The sequence below is a fragment of the Fonsecaea multimorphosa genome (genome assembly GCF_000836435.1).
Source record: "Fonsecaea multimorphosa CBS 102226 unplaced genomic scaffold supercont1.10, whole genome shotgun sequence".
In the NCBI taxonomy this organism is placed as follows: domain Eukaryota; kingdom Fungi; phylum Ascomycota; class Eurotiomycetes; order Chaetothyriales; family Herpotrichiellaceae; genus Fonsecaea; species Fonsecaea multimorphosa.
Window position 1 is genome coordinate 864,115 of NW_015971644.1, and position 15,884 is coordinate 879,998.

The following is a 15,884-nucleotide window of genomic DNA, read 5'->3' on the forward strand; positions in this document are numbered from 1 at the left end:
TCTATGGCGAAATGAGCGGAGCCTATCTTCTTCAGAGAAGCGTAAAAAACAAAGACTATCGAGGTCTATCGTTTGCCTGAGCTTTTAGCAAGACGAACAATGTTCGAAGTGAGATTGCTTTCACAACTTGACTTGCAACCCTATTATCTGATTCCAGTCTTGAGGGGTAAAAGGTACATACCCCGAAGAAGCCGGCTTGCACCATAGTACTCTATCGCCGTTCTTGATTTTCCCAGGGTCAGCACCTTCTTCTCTCAATGGCCCCTTGTTCTGCTTGTTGTTGTGAGTATGAGACATGCCATTGCTCATCCTTATGAACACCGGCACAGCATGTTGAGGTAGCTTGGCTTTCGCGTGCTGATGGAACCCCAGAAAATCAAAACTCTCTTCTATAGCTGGATCGACGGTGAGCGCTGCACAACCAGCTCTTCCTTCATGGTTAGGCAGAGAGACTCCATAAACATTCGCCTCCAATACACCAGGATAAACACCAAGAACCTCGCTGACTTCAGCGGTGCTGACGTTCTCGCTCTTCCAACGATAGGTGTCGCCAAGTCGATCGAGGAAAAACCACCTACCATCCTCCGTACGTCGAAGAGCATCTCCGGTGCGGTACCATAAATCACCCGTGCGAAATACGTCTCGCACAAATTTCTTGGATGTAGCAACCGGATCACTCCAGTAACCTGGGAATGCTTTCTCGGAGGCAACACGGACTATAATTTCCCCACCCACGTCGTATGGCTGTCGTATTGCAAAGCCTGTGGTGGGACATCGAGCAAGGTCACCTGAAGCTGGGTCTACGGCGACGGGTACATATGTGTTGTACATTAATTGCCGCATCAACCAACCGTGGTGTCCTACACACCCGACTGTGTAGTCTCCTATTTAACAGGTTAGCACTTACGAACACAAAGTATGCATGGCGATCAAGGTCCAATGGCTGATCTTTAAAGCCAAGGGACGACGCCTAGACATGGACTGCCGGAGAACACCATACCTTTACTGCAGTTTCGCAGGGCGAAGACGCCTTCAGAGCTTCCAAAGAATTCCACCACAGTGGCCACGCCAAATCGGTTGCGAAATTTTGTCCAGACATCAGGCCGTAACCCATTTCCGAACATTGAGGTTATTCCGTGGTCTTTATCCAGGGCACTGACAGGTGTGGCGAGGAGGTATCGCACCGTTTCGCCGACGTAAGTAAAACAAGTCGACCTCGAGGCGCGGACTTCATCCCAAAATTGCGAAACGCTAAATTTTCTCCCAATGCACAAAGGAGTTCCGTCCATCAGACAGATGATTGCAGCCATTCCTCCAGTACCATGATACAAAGGCATGCATTGGTACCAGCGGTGGTTCGGGCCAACTCCCAAGCCTTTCGTGCCATTGACACCATATAGATAGCCATGATGGACTATATGAGGTACACCCTTGGGCTTACCGGAAGTTCCGCTTCGAAGGTCAGTTAGCTCCTGTCTAATCATATGGCTACTCGCCCTAGGACGGCCTACCTTGTGTATATGAGCGCTTGGTTATCCTCTCCACGTACATTCTCTCGATAATTGTCGCATGGTCGTCCAGGATGTAAGCAAGATATCTTGTTTGTCAATTCTTCAGTGAGGACAGCATAGTTCATGTGCAGGTCATTCAGAATGCTATTCTGTACGTCCAAAATACGCCCACACAACTCAGGATCAACGAGAAGCAACGAAGATCCTGAGTGCTTGAGAGCGTGGAGCAAAGATTCATCCTTGAGGTTGTAGTTGATTAATGCAGGTGCGCATCCGATTGCCCAAAGTGCTAGCCATATGAACATAAATTCCGGAATGTTTTGAAGATAAACAGCAACCCATTGGCCGGGGACGACACCTTTGGATCGTAGCCAGTTCGCGTATCGGCAACTTTGTTCATACACCTCGATGCGCGTGTAACAGCCTGTCCGTGACCAGATACACTCTTCGTCAGGGCCTTTCAGCACCTGAGCCTCGAAGAGGTACCAGAGCGACAGCTTGTTCTCTTTGACTGTATGTAGCAGTCAGCAAACAATGGCACAGTGTGTTCAAAGAGAAATAGTCACACTGACCTGCTTTCGCATACTTTCGATCTGACCATCTTTTCTGACCTATTGCCGCAAGGTCTTTCCTAATATGCATTTTGGCATCTAGATATGCTGCAGTAGCTGTGGCCGCGGAGAGTGCTGTGGCTATAGTGGCTGATGCCATGGTCAATTGAGCGTCTGTTTAAGTTGAAGTGTGCCCAACCTATTGACATGATTGCTTGTATTGTTTCTTTGTTGTGGTAGGTAAAATGTCGAGCTTTTCTTGGAATGGGCTTTCAATGTTCGAACTTAAGCGTGTTACCACATCATTGGGGGAATAGGTGAAAAGCAGGATGGATTGTTGCTCCCAGGGAAGGAATTGATGGCCAATCAATGGCGAGTCATCCGAACATATGGACTTTCATTTCCTGGATAGGCACCGAATATCTCCGTCCCGGAAAGTTTGATGGTGAATCACTGTTCGTGGACGAGAGTCTCGTTTGCCTCGGGTGATACATTGCTTCATTCAGAAAAGTTTGTTCGCTTACTGGGTGGCTGCTCCAACCCGCGGCTCGCACCAGTTCGGACGACAAACCCTTGCCTTGAATGACCAAAACTTTAAGTGATTTGATAACCCCTAGGTTGCGAACAGTGAGAAGCACAATAACTGAGGCAAACTTTGTGCCTTACCATCATTCACGCGAATTATGGCTCCAATGAATAATACTCTCGCGCCTTCATCTTTCCTTTCTCTCAGTCGCTCCGGATCAGTGTCAAAGTTTGATGCTAGGTGGATTGCGCTCCGATCACAGAGGTTCCCAGAGCTCTACTTGAAGATATGCGTTACCTTTACGTTGCAGAAGCCAAGAAGACCCGTTGAGCCCCATTCACTTCCTATTCCACTCTCTTTATGACCGCTGAACACTCCCTTGGGCGTGATAGCCTCGCTGCTGTTGATGAAGACGCTCCCAGCTTGGATGCGCCCGGCAATACGCCTTGCCCGACTCATGTCTGACGACCATACACAGGCAGCCAGACCGGTGTTTGTGTTGTTTGCGCTACGTATCACGTCATCCTCATCCGACCAGGAGAGGACCGGAACAATAGGGCCTTCGCGACTTTAGCTTTGAGTCTTCCTCATCTAACTTCAAGAGAGCTTACCAAATGGCTCTTCTACCACGATGCGCGACTCTGCCGGCGGATTGTCCACAATCGTAGGGTTGATGAAATACCCTTTTCCAGGTTGAATTCGTCCACCAGTAGCGAACTGGTATCCTTCTTTGCAGCAATCGTCAAAGTATTCTCTCACCTTCAGATACTGCATTTGATTCTGCACGGGACCGAGGTTGACATCTTCTTCCAACGAACTAGAACCCACTTTCAGTGTTTTGGTGTGGCGCACCATTGCATCTAGAAAATCATTGTATATAGACTCATGGACGTATATCCGCTTGGTGGCTGTGCAAACCTAGGTCACTGTGTTAGAAACTGAAAAATTTGATTGCATGTTGCCCTTTCTGCCTACTTGTCCAGAGTTTCGAAAAGCACCATTCACTACCAGTGGAGCGACCTTCGCAACATCCACATCTGCGCAGATGATTGAAGCGTCATTACCACCGCTTGTTATCCTTCAGCTAATGGGTCTTCTTCGGATGGGCCTTGACTTACAGTTCAAGAGTCACCCTCTTCAAAGTTTTGGAGCAAGCTTGCATAACCCTTTTCCCTGTTGCGATTGAGCCTGTGAATGATATCTTCTGAATGCCAGGATGTTCTGTCATCCACGGACCCAAAGAGTCGTCACCGCCAAGAACCTGTAAGACACCGGGAGGCAGGACTTTCTGTGCGAGTTCAACAAGTTTGAGGAGCGAATATGGCGTGAAAGGCCTAGAAAAAAGAAGCCTTGGTTAGCAACCGCTGAGTCGGGGCCTTTATGAAAGGCTCAACTTACGAAGGCTTCGCAATCACGCAGTTGCCGGCCATGAGTGCTGGCCCGATCTTTCCCAGAGCTTGTCATGCATCAGTATCTGTCTTCGATGACTACACAGGTCATCTTGAAAATACCAAGCCCAACGGGAACTAAGATACGGTTTGGTCAATTTGAGCCTTGTCGTGAGTGAAAGGGAGCATACTCACAATTCCAGGGACATATAGCACCAACAACCCCTAGTACACGTCAGCAAGGTTGAAGTCTTCAGCCTATCCAGATGAAATTACCCATGGGCACATATTCAGTGATGATGATGCGCTGATCATCCTCGATCGTATCTTTAGGCAGATCCAGGCCAACTCCATGGCATTAGACTTGAGAGCCATGCTAAAAAGACTGGTTCAACTTGCCATGGTGCATGTAAACATTATATCCCGCAAGAGCCTCTCCGTTGTTTCTCTGCAGTGACATTTCGTTAGGAATCAAAAACTTGAATAAACAACTGTAGAAGAATTGCAAAAGCTATCTTAAAGCTCGAACTCACAGGTTTTGCACATTCTATCCGGATCAGCTCGTCGAAGTATTGCAGGTTTTGTTTGTAAAGCTCGCCGAAGTTGGCGCAAAGTCTTCTCCGACCTTCAAATGGTAAGGCAGACCAAGTTTCGAATGCCTTCTGAGCTGCGGAGACCACGGCATCCAGATCGTCATGCGAGGCGACTGGGACGTCCCAAAGGCGATTCTCCGTCGTCGGGTCAACACCATGATAAAACTTCGTGCTAGTTCGAGCTTTTCCATCGACAATGTTGGTGAATGAGTTGAAATCCATTGGACTGGCTTTAGACTGAAGCAGATGTCAATTGGAGATGTCACGATGTTGGTAAACTGGTGTCTAAAGATCGCGCAGCTCCAGTAGCACTTTTATGACTAGCATCATGCAACCGCACCTCGGTGGGCAGCTGCCTGACGTTATCAGGGCCACGTCCTCACTCCAACGTTCGGCAAATTGGTAAGCGTTACTCCTCGTATCTCAACTCGGACACTTTGTTGTGGTTATCGAGGTGGCCGGTAATGCCGATCTGAGCAAGCAGAACGAGCAGATCACACAAGTGCCACCAATGAATTCATGCTCATTTTTATGTCCGAATGTTCTCTTGATAGCTGACGATTGTCTGGGAATGGTCGACAAAGGGCACAACTTTGAGCCAATCATGACTGGTTAGCATCATTTCCAGGGCGAATTTTTGCTGTAGAGATTACACTCTAGAGTGCAGTGTTCATTTAAGACACGAAGGTCATGCGACTTAAATTGGCACTGCGCAGCACGTTGAAGCTCAAGGTGTGAATCGATCAAGTATCAACAATGAGAAAAACATTCGTGTCTTTTCTCAAAACCATTTCAGCTCTCACGCTCGCCATCTTTTCCTGCAATAGGATGATAACCAAGGCAAGCTATGCAGGCAATAGCTGTCTCAAGGATTGTAACGTCTGGTGTCATGTCAAAACCAGTCTTCCGGTGACCTTTCCATCCCTCAACAGCATCAAAGCTTCGTGTGCTCGAGCTCGCGGTATGGCTGTGACTGGGATAGGGGCTAGACGGCCTTCCTTAGCCAGCCGAACAAGCTCTTCCATATGTCCAATATTGCCAGTTGTGCTGCCCATAATGGTCGCTTCTCTTGCAACCAGTCCGACAAGTGAAAGATTGAGTTCTCCACCCAGCAAACCCACCTGCACCATTCTCCCTCCCTTTGCAAGTATCGAAAACGCAAATGTCGCCGTGTCGGAGCTATTGACGCAGTCCAGGACAGAGAATACAGGCCCACCGGTGACAGCAAAGAGCTGGTCTCGCGCATTTTGAGCTCTTCCATCAATAGTAGCCACCGCACCAGCTTTCAGTGCCGCTTCTCGACTTTCAGGGTTGATATCTATACTGATCACGGCCCGATGAGCCACTGCTCTGAGAATAGAAAAGGCAGACAGACCAAGACCCCCGGCACCCATCACCACTACTGGTCTGTCAGGGACGAGGGGAAATAACTTTCGAACGGCACTCAATATCGTCGTCCCAGAACAACCATAAGTGCATGCCACAGACGGATCTAGGCTGCCGGGGTCGAAAAGGTATTTTGGATCCCTCACCACAACATAGCTCGCCATTCCGCCATCACGGAAGATGCCTATGCTTTGCGGCTTGTCGCAAAGATTTTCATCTCCAGCCTCGCATGTCCTGCACTGGCCGCATCCAAGCCAAGGGAAAACTATACGGCGGTCTCCTAGTGTCAACCCTGTGGCGTTTGGGCCCAACTTCGCAACATTTCCAAGAACCTCGTGTCCCATCGCTCTTGGCAACTTGATTCAGCGGTCTGCCACACTCAACTTCTTGCCTCCTCCAAGATCATAAAACCCTTCCCAGAAATGCAAATCGGTGTGACAAATGCCGGAATGGGTCACTTCGATCAACACTTCCGAATCTTTAAGATCCGGGATGGGAAGCTGAATAGCCTGCAGCGGTTGCCTATGCTCAACAACGGCCCAAGCATCCATCTGTGGCTCCTGTGGATTTGCTTTCTCAACAAGTCGTCCTATGCTCCTGACATTATGCATACGTGCCTCAGAGTGACATTTTAGGAGTGGAAATAAATGACTGGACTTGTCACTGACAGGGAGACAACTGATTCTAGCCAAATCCAGGCCAGTGCCTTGAGGAGGCTCAGAGAGAAGCGCCAGATCGAGAAGCCGAAATGTATGGCTTTCTGCGCAATGAGCGCTACGGCGAAACGAAACATCCGCCTCTCCACGTGCTGCATGGCCATCGCCGAAAGCAATCGCCGAAGGCAATGTTTCCTCGGTCAACTCCAAAATTTATCCCCAAAAGTAAGGCTAATTACTCGATTTGGTATCTTCATGTTCGGCTATCTGATTTAAACCTTATCGGGTTCGCGTTCTGGTCGTCCTAAAGCTCCGCTCTCCCTTTGTTGTGCCAAAACGCCTCGGTGTGCCAATGCTACTTCCCTCCGGGCCAATGCTTATGAGATCCTTCGGGAAATTCAGGTGTACAGAGGTCCTATGTTTCCTAGCACAGCTGCTCGGAGAGGATTATATCCGTCACAATGGCTTTGCTTAGCTAAGAGATCAATAGCAGTAAGTCAAATATTGGTATCATCTGCTTGAACTACGTAGATCAACAAGAACTTGCTATTCGAAACCACCAACGACGATCTTTGAGAATTGTGTCCGCCATTCTTCCACCGCGAAATAGAACCCTAAGATCTCATTTCACATCTGGTCCTGAAACGCAGAGACATTTTGAAGCAGTCTAAGTATGATGAAAGAAGGACAGCTGGATCCGTCCAGCTTTGATCGAACAGACTTGGTCGACGTCAAGGATGATCCAGACACACTGCCTCACGATATACTCTTCCACCGACTTCATTATCTAGCATGCCATCAAAATACGACAGTGATTAAGGAGCGCCACCTGGATTTGGAAATCACTCACAAGCAATTGCTCAGCGCCATTGTTTCTCTAAAGGTCAGGATTCTCGAACAGCTGCACCCAAGAACGGTTGAGAAGCTACAGAGGGACGAAGAAGTTGGATTCGTGGTCTTTGCGCGTGGCTACGAATTCGTTATGGCATATTTTGCCATTTTGGCTATTGGAGGAATCGTCGTGCCTACGAGTAACCTCCCCGGTGTGGCAAGAGGCCAGAAAGAAAGAGACTGACGCTCATAGGTCCATATATCACCCTAGATGAAGCCCTTCACTTTGTGACGACCTGTACAGCGCACGCTGTGGTGCACTCTCCGGCCTTTCAAAGCTTGGCAGCCCAATTAACAGGAAAGGCAAATGTCGCGCAAGAGTATAGACCTATCTCGATGGGCTTTTTGGGCGCCCAGAAAATCATGGACCCACGACAAATGAGATTCTCCATACGCAAGATTCGAGACCTGAACAAACCTGGTGCTCTGATTTTCACGTCCGGAAGCACAGGCAAGCCAAAGGGAGCAGTCATGCGTCGGTATAATATTATAGTGCACTCGATGCTGCAGATTTGGAAGAACGACATCCGACAAGGGTACGTCATACTTCAGATGCTCCCAACGCACCATGCGACTGGTCTTGTGCTGAACACAATTCCGACCATCCTTGGCGGCGGCTGTGTGGAATTCACACAGCCCAAGTTTAATGCTGCGGCTGTCTGGGATCGCATACGCTTGGGCGGTATAAAATCGATATCAGCAGTTCCTACGATATATGTCCGACTGCTCAAGTTCTGGGAGGATGAATTGTCGAAACTCGAACCTGGTGAAAAGGAGAGCCACAGAGTCGCCATGGCCAGCATCGAGCAGTTCCATGTTGGAACATCATCCTTGCCCACGAATGTGTCGTCGCAGTGGACACTGCTTTTTGGACGGCGGATTTTGGAGAGATATGGCGGAACGGAATTTGGCAATCCGTATGCCAACTATCCCGGTACGAAGCTTGTCCTGGTAAGTACATCATATCTCTGACTGGCAAAATGCTGTGTGCCTGTAGTTCTGACAAGGTTGTTCAAGGGATCCGTTGGCGTGAAGAACCCCGGTGTCGAGTCATATCTTGAGAACGACAACGAGGGTGAAGTGTTTTCTCGAACACCGCTAATGTTTTCCAAGTAAGTGAGAAGCTCGAGGCTGAAGGATGAACCTACTTAAGGATAACATTTCCAAAAGGTATATCAACAACATCGAAGGCACGCGAGACTCCCTCACGCCCGAGGGATACTTCAAGACGGGAGACGTCGCCGAAAGGATCGGCGATCACTATTTCATCAAAGGCCGGAAGTCAGTGGACCGTAAGTTCTTCCTGACTCTGCGCATGTCCTGTCTTCTCTGGAGTCTCCTGCTGAACCCACTATTCCCTAGTCCTCAAAACCGGCGGATATAAAGTCTCGGCACTAGATATCGAGCGCGAGATTCTCACGCACCCCAAGGTGGGAGAGGCGATCGTGGTCGGCGTGGACGATCACGAATTGGGCCAGAGAGTTGCTGCCGCGGTGGTCTTGAAGGAAGTACGTGTCGTCCATCCACTTCCCGATCCTGCACACTGTCAATCAATAGCAAAACGCTGATCTCACTCGAACTCTCTAGGGCTATGACAGTCTAAGCTTAGAGGAACTCCGCAACAGCCTGAGGTCGAGTCTATCCAATTACAAGCTCCCTACGATTTTGCGCGTCGTGCCCGAGCTGCGAAAAACGGCAAACATGAAGATTCCGAAGTTATTGCTCAAGAAAGAGCTCTTTGAGACTGATCATCCTGATATTCAGAAATGGAACCCTCAAGTGGCGAAGCTTTGAATGTCCCCATAGGAGTATCCTGTACATTGGAATTGGCGAGGGCTTACTGCGACTCGTGCAGCCTTCCGCTTTCCGAGGTGGGAAGGCAAATGGACACCTCGTCGATGACCTGGTTTGCTTACTCGGACTCACTATCATCTGCTCAGATGTAATGAGACGGCGCATGACGTGGAAGGATGAGAATGTAGGTGCTGGCGTGGGGTGGAAAGGGGAGCCTGGACAGCAAAGGAGCAGAGAGTGTCGAAGGGAGGAGTTTGGGGCGTGAGGGCGGATAACAAGTGCCGATCGCTTTCTCACGGGCAGGAAGCCTTGGTTAGCTCCCTCTTCAGAGTGATATTCCTGCTGCTAATTGGCTGCAAGGGTAGCACCATCTTCAACTAACCACCTTAAACATAATCAGGCTAAGTTCCCTTTCCGCAGGCCAGCGCACCAGCCCCTGGGTGCCTGTCCATCAGAAATTTGAACCCCGAAGCCTCGGTTAGATGATGACTATCTACCGAGAGGCCGAATCCTTCCCTCCTATGAGTAATACTAGGGATTCGTGGTAGATGTTCACATCAGAAGGGGCTACCTGGCTGGTTATTCATGTCTCTTCATTGAAACGAAAGTGTCCTTGCCAAACGAAAAGATGGCTGGCGCGGAGCCAGATAACTCAACGCATTCAGATGCTCAGAGGACGGAGAAGAATAGCGTTGATTCGGTCAAGCCAGGCCCAATTCCTACAATATCCGAAGGCAACATCTCAAGAAGCGACCAGATAGTCGTGCGTATGAGCAAGTGGGTTTGGTTTCTTTCACCCGATGCATGACGGTTGATGGAGCTTGAGAGAAACACCCGCTTACCATGGACAGATTGATCCAAACTACTGCTGGTCTTGGTGCACTTCTTGCGACCATCAATTTCTCAGCTAACCTCGCGGCATACATTTCTGTACGATCTTCAACACGCTTCGAGGTGATCGATCGACTTCTACGGCGCACGCGATGGAAAGGATTGCCTAATACACTTGCCACGGCACCTTCGATCTCGTCGACACTCACACCTCTCAGTTCACTTATCTCAGACTGGCGTAAAAGCCAACGTCTCACAGGGCTCATTCCCCTGTACATCAGGCTCAGGTCCCTGGCATCAAAGGAGGCCTTGAGGGAAATGGACCCCATTCTTCATCGCCTGGTACTTCTTCAATGCAATGCCTATATCATCTTCCAGGCCATGGAGAATATCTGCCATCTACATGGCAAAGGCATATTACCCTCATCCGTTATCGAAAGGCGAGGTGGGATTGCTAGATGGATAGCTTGGAGTTGCCGCGCTTGGTGTGTGGGCGTGGTGAGCGAATTCCTCCGGCTGTGGCGCGAGGCCGAGATTGAGAAGAGGCAGCATGTAAAGAAGACTGCCCAAGAGCAGCAGGATTTCAATCGAAGATGGTGGAATCAATTCATGATCACGGCGTGCTGGTTTCCGGTTGCTGTTCACAGCAGCTTTTACCCTAAGGGTATTCCGGGCATGAATGCTGGCATAACTTCTCTGTTGAGTCTTATAGCTAGTCTGAACAGTTTCAGAAATCAATGGCGAGCTACAGCCTAGCCAAGCAAGAAGCCGCATCAAAGATAGACTATGTTATGAATCTAAGGGATAAGGTGTTCGAATTGCAAAATATGGGAGGTTCCACTGCGTAGAGAGTCAAAACAGGTACATGGTACTAGTTCTGTTGGGAGGGGGCTTCTCTACCTAGGTAATTATCCTGCGGCACTATTGCCCTTAAAAGCGAGCTTTGTCCTGCCTTGGATTAAGCGAACAAGCTCCCCAAACCTTAAGGAAGGTTAATTGTTCCCTGCGTCTGCAGGACTTCTATCCTCCAAACCACGCTCTTTCATCCGATCATCTGCATTCTGAATGCTCAGTATTCTTATTTATGCCTCCCATAGGCTCAAGAACATTGAATGGAAGTACTTGATCTGCATGCAAACTATGGTGGTAGTATCTGATATTCCCTTTCTTTCCTTAACTCTGTCGTAAGATACAGTATCCTGCCCTCAACTCAATATCTACCACTGCACATATTCTGCGGTCGTCAGAGCGGACATACAACTCCAATACCCATGGCTGGCGCATCATCATGCGGCTTTGAAGAAGCCTCTTTGAGACTGTCCCTTCTCTCTCTCCGGGCTACTCTCCTGTGGAGGCTCTTTTCTCGATATTCCAAGCGGCGGAAGCAGCGCCGCAAAGCGGAACTCGGTGATCAACGGGGAAACTCTTCTGGTCGCCACGCTTTGGCCCCCGAGAATCCAATGCCACACTTGAACAGCGGGAAGGGCTCTAAAACGGAGAAAAGCAAGTCTCGTCCCGTTACCAGACTGCAGATATAGGGCAATCTGTGGCAATCCTCGTACGGCGTGCTTTTCTCTTTGACAGGACTACCCGGCAAATTGAATCCTGAGGCTTCCCAAGCACCCGTCATGACCCAGCGAGTTCACCTGGGTGGCACGACACCTCATGACCTGAGCGTCTACGGAAGCTTCACTAGAGGGATATATCGCGATGTGTATCCAACAATAGATCCGGCGCGGACAGATCTATCACAAAAAGGCAAGGTTATCATGGTAACGGGAGCATCGAAAGGTATAGGGAGAGATGTAAGTCTTCTCCATCGCGGAACCGTCCATACCTGGACCAGATGTTGCAGGCGACTCAATTCTGTCTAACAACTGCTTAACCTGACAGGCTCTCGCGCCGGTCTTTGCCGTTGCAGGAGCTCGTGCGATCATCATTACGGCTCGCAAATCAGCCAACCTCGTGGACACCACGGCCAAAATTAAAAGCATCAATCCCTCTGTCGAGGTGCTACCCCTAGACCTTGACATAAGCCGAGAATCTTCTATAGCTCAGGCCTTCAAGACCATATCAGAGCACTATCCAGAAGGTGTAGATGTTCTCGTCAGCAACGCAGTTTCGAAGACCGCTGCCGATCAGTGGATTGCTACCTGCGACGTCGAGAAATGGTGGGATAATGACCTGACAACCAACATCCGCGGATCTCTACTGCTGACAAAATATTTCTTGAACCAACCTACGACGTCTCCTGAAAAGCCCGTCAGAAGAAAGATCGTCTATGTCAGTTCAGGCATAAGCTATATTGTCAACCCGGGTCAATCTGCATATTCATTCTCTAAGCTTATCATCAACCAGCTGGCTGCGTACGCGCATGCAGAGAGCAACGACGAGGTCCAGGTGCAAGCCGTCGCGGTTCATCCAGGAATCTTCGTCACAGATATCCTCGAGGATATATACCGCTACTATGCTGTGGACACGAACGAACTGGCGGGAGGGGTCATCAACTGGGCTGCCAGCGACCAAGCTCAATTCATGAGCGGAAGATACACTACGGCAAATGTAAGATTTGACATCCCTTTTCGCAGAAACTCTGTGTGACAGGGGGCGAGGCTAATCAAAGGGACATAGTGGGATGTGAACGAGATCTTGGAACGAAAACAAGAGATACTCGACAAAAATCTTTTGACGACTAAACTAGGCGGCGTTGAGGATGGAGGGTATGTGGCAAAGGTACTGGGATGAGCTTTCATGGAAACGAGGGATGAAGATCGGCAAGGATCAAGATGTCAGCTGGCGTACCAAGTCTACATATTAGCGAAGGGGACTTGATTCTTGAAAAGCCGATTCATCTGTTCTGATGCAGCGCTGAGTTAAGCTACGTGTAGAAAGTTAGGAATACTCGGGCGTGTTCAACACGAGAGCATCCAAGGCAGGCAAAGATGTCAACATGACATTGGTCTTCCCGTGTCCGAATCTAGGTCTCCGCTTGGGTCTGTGGCTTTTTGGTTCAAATACAAGTCTGCCACTAACCTTTTGTCGTCTTCCAACCTCAAATTTCATCTTCGGCTTTCCAGGGGGCCGCTGCGCCACGGTAACTTTGGATCAAACGGTTTCCGCAAGGCTTGCGCTGGCAAGGGCGGAAATCAAGCATATTTCATCGCTCTTTTTATTCCGTTCCGCTCAAACGTTAATCTCAGCAGGCTGGCTGAGGCAGAGTCAGACAAATCGAATATAGCTTCAGAGACAGCAGATCTAGACCGTCTTCGGAGAGCTCTGGCCCTTCGTCTACTCGACACTTGTGTCTCTAACTGCAGAATAAACATTTGAATGGAATAGATTTCCCCAACACTTTCTGGTATCGACCACTTCTCTGCAAACTCCTAATCAGATAGATCTTGGTAAAAGGCTCGACATCGCCTACCACATTACGCGCAGAGGAGAAGGAGCTGCATTCTTCCACTACACTTGTCTGCAATATAGAAAAGATGAAAACCAATACTAAAGATGCCAATCAAGATGCCATTGGCCCAATTGCCTCTGAAGTCGAAGGCAAGAGGCACTTCCGCCTACGGACAATTTTCAGCGTGGTTGTTATGTGTCTCGGCTCCATCTCCTACGCCTACTCAGCAGGAATCATTGGAAACACGATTGCACAACCCAGCTTCTATCAATACATGAAGCTGAACGACACCAATTCCGCTGCCCTGCTCGGTGCGGCAACTTCACTTTACTATACTGGTGGCGTCTTCGGAGCCTTATCCAGCCACTGGATCGGGGATCGATTTGGTCGAAAGACTTCCATCTATATCGGAGGTGCAATCATTGTAAGGTATTTCCCGCTGCACATTCTTGTGGCTTTTCCAACTTCATCGTGGCAGCTTCCCATCACGATTTGAGTCTGACAATAACTTACAGGTGGTTTCAGCGGCGCTGTGTGCAGGCTCGGTCCACATTGCAATGTTCATTGTATTTCGATTCGTCAGCGGCTTTGGGGCTCTGATTTTGTCAATGACTATTCCCGTGTGGATAACAGAGTGCGTACCGCCCGAAGTGAGAGGTGCCTTCGCCCAATTTCACGCCGTCGGCGTAAGTACGGGCTACCTCCTGGCTAGTTACGTCGGCGTTGGCTTTTACGTCAACGTAAGCCACACATCCTTAGCAACGTGGAGAGGACCGCAAGCGATCGGAGCCGTACCAGCAATTTGTCTCCTTTGTGGGCTTTGGTGGGTTCCCGAGTCTCCACGATATCTCCTAATGAAAGGCAAAGAGGGAGAAGCCCGGAATATCATTCGAAAACTTCATTCCTCATCTGGAGATACACGATTTGCGGAGATTGAAGCATTTCAAATGAAGAAACAGATCGAACTGGATCGCACTCTACCATCGTCTTGGGCAGAAATCTTCCGAAGGCCATCCTTGCGCAAACGGATGCTTATGACAGTATTTGTCGTGTTCTCAGTGCTCTCTAGTGGCAATCTAACCATCGTTCTCTACGCGACTCAACTATACGAGGCATTGGGATTTGATGCGTTGAAACAGCAGCTCCTTCAAGCCGGTCAACTAGCTGCCGTCATGCCTGGTTTGTTTGCTGCAATCTTCGTGAGTGCCCCCAGCCACTGCGACTTATCGTGCTGCAAGAGAACTAGGCCCGAAGTCTCTCCAAAGACCCCCGTTAACAGACCTTATAGTTCACGGAGAAATTTCGACGACCTACCATGGTTGCGGTTGGCCTTTCAGGAATGGTCATTGTTCTGTCATGCTATACGGCTGTTTCGGCCCAGTTTGCCAATTCTAGTAACAAGTCGGCCCAGATAGCTGGTGTCGCCCTGGTCTACCTATACCTTGTTCTCAGCGCCGCGCTCACCGAGGGCCCTTGCGCCTACTGGAGCGCCGAGTTCTGGCCTACGCATCTCCGGGCCAAAGGGGCTACCATTAACGTCGTCACCTTTTGCGTCGTCAGCATTTTATGGACTCAGTCGGCTTCCTCTGCAATCGCCAATATCCAGTGGAGATTTTTCTTGGTCTTTATCTGTATTACAGCTATCAACGCCCCAATTATCTACTACTTTTTCCCCGACACGCAGGGAAAGAGTCTGGAGGAAGTTGCGCTGCTCTTTGGGGACACGGATCTTGTGGTCGTTCGCCAGGAAGACATTGTGTTGGACGCAGACAGTCATAGGATTACAGGGAAAATTCACGTAGGAGGCGAAGAGAAGTCGGTCGCAGAGCACTTGGACATAGTTGTGTAGCTTACTGCTGTTCAGCAAATAATGTTTTTCTCGACGCTGAGTAGGGGCGGAAAAGTCAATTCGGGCTGTGAGCCATCTAAGTTTCGAGTTGATGCACCCCCCTAGCCGAGCCCCTTGTTGTTGCAGCCTTGCCAACTTTGGCGAAAGCTTCGGATGACCCTGCGGAATGCTTTTGCTTATGCTCAAGAAACACCGCATAGCGGTTTTAAGTGATTTTTTCTCCTTACTACCGTTGTATACAGAGCTTTCTGGAGGTTTTACATCCACAACTTAAGTCACTAGCAACCTTGCACGTTTTCTCCCTGCCGGTGAAGAGATCGATACCTCGTAGAGGTAACTTACTAGAGGACGGAGTCTGTCACGACAATGCAATTACTGCCGGGCAATTGGGATATTTTCGAGGATGAAACAGGCAAGGAAGTAATCGCATGCTTGGTGTGTCAGGAACCTTCTCAAACACTCAATATTAGGTCTGGACAATTTCATTTGCAAGTCCATTTTGTAT

At 49.3% G+C, this 15,884-nt stretch overlaps 7 protein-coding genes across 7 annotated transcripts; 4 read left to right on the plus strand and 3 right to left on the minus strand.

The window, feature by feature from the left end:
• Positions 1 to 120: 120 nt before the first annotated feature.
• Positions 121 to 2,222, minus strand: Z520_05891 (uncharacterized protein; the record flags this gene model as incomplete). Its single annotated transcript, XM_016776394.1, has 4 exons — positions 121 to 884; positions 1,001 to 1,452; positions 1,512 to 2,022; positions 2,084 to 2,222. 4 exons carry the CDS (start codon positions 2,220 to 2,222, stop codon positions 121 to 123), a joined length of 1,866 nt encoding a protein of 621 aa, XP_016632713.1.
• A 642-nt stretch (positions 2,223 to 2,864) lies between these two features.
• Positions 2,865 to 4,791, minus strand: Z520_05892 (uncharacterized protein; the record flags this gene model as incomplete). Its single annotated transcript, XM_016776395.1, has 8 exons — positions 2,865 to 3,148; positions 3,200 to 3,506; positions 3,564 to 3,657; positions 3,707 to 3,922; positions 3,987 to 4,044; positions 4,100 to 4,114; positions 4,168 to 4,201; positions 4,510 to 4,791. The coding sequence occupies 8 exons, from the start codon at positions 4,789 to 4,791 to the stop codon at positions 2,865 to 2,867; spliced, it is 1,290 nt and encodes a 429-aa protein (XP_016632714.1).
• Positions 4,792 to 5,456: 665 nt separating this feature from the next.
• Z520_05893 (uncharacterized protein) lies at positions 5,457 to 5,963 on the minus strand (the record flags this gene model as incomplete). Its single annotated transcript, XM_016776396.1, has 1 exon — positions 5,457 to 5,963. The coding sequence occupies one exon, from the start codon at positions 5,961 to 5,963 to the stop codon at positions 5,457 to 5,459; it is 507 nt and encodes a 168-aa protein (XP_016632715.1).
• Positions 5,964 to 7,287: 1,324 nt separating this feature from the next.
• On the plus strand, positions 7,288 to 9,296 carry Z520_05894 (uncharacterized protein; the record flags this gene model as incomplete). Its single annotated transcript, XM_016776397.1, has 6 exons — positions 7,288 to 7,642; positions 7,696 to 8,453; positions 8,520 to 8,614; positions 8,673 to 8,794; positions 8,865 to 9,016; positions 9,090 to 9,296. 6 exons carry the CDS (start codon positions 7,288 to 7,290, stop codon positions 9,294 to 9,296), a joined length of 1,689 nt encoding a protein of 562 aa, XP_016632716.1.
• An 843-nt stretch (positions 9,297 to 10,139) lies between these two features.
• On the plus strand, positions 10,140 to 10,883 carry Z520_05895 (uncharacterized protein; the record flags this gene model as incomplete). The annotated part of the gene is made up of 1 exon (XM_016776398.1): positions 10,140 to 10,883. The coding sequence occupies one exon, from the start codon at positions 10,140 to 10,142 to the stop codon at positions 10,881 to 10,883; it is 744 nt and encodes a 247-aa protein (XP_016632717.1).
• Positions 10,884 to 11,755: 872 nt separating this feature from the next.
• Positions 11,756 to 12,872, plus strand: Z520_05896 (uncharacterized protein; the record flags this gene model as incomplete). Its single annotated transcript, XM_016776399.1, has 3 exons — positions 11,756 to 11,932; positions 12,021 to 12,689; positions 12,759 to 12,872. 3 exons carry the CDS (start codon positions 11,756 to 11,758, stop codon positions 12,870 to 12,872), a joined length of 960 nt encoding a protein of 319 aa, XP_016632718.1.
• A 743-nt stretch (positions 12,873 to 13,615) lies between these two features.
• On the plus strand, positions 13,616 to 15,379 carry Z520_05897 (uncharacterized protein; the record flags this gene model as incomplete). The annotated part of the gene is made up of 3 exons (XM_016776400.1): positions 13,616 to 13,954; positions 14,046 to 14,729; positions 14,819 to 15,379. 3 exons carry the CDS (start codon positions 13,616 to 13,618, stop codon positions 15,377 to 15,379), a joined length of 1,584 nt encoding a protein of 527 aa, XP_016632719.1.
• Between the last annotated feature and the right edge of the window lie 505 nt (positions 15,380 to 15,884).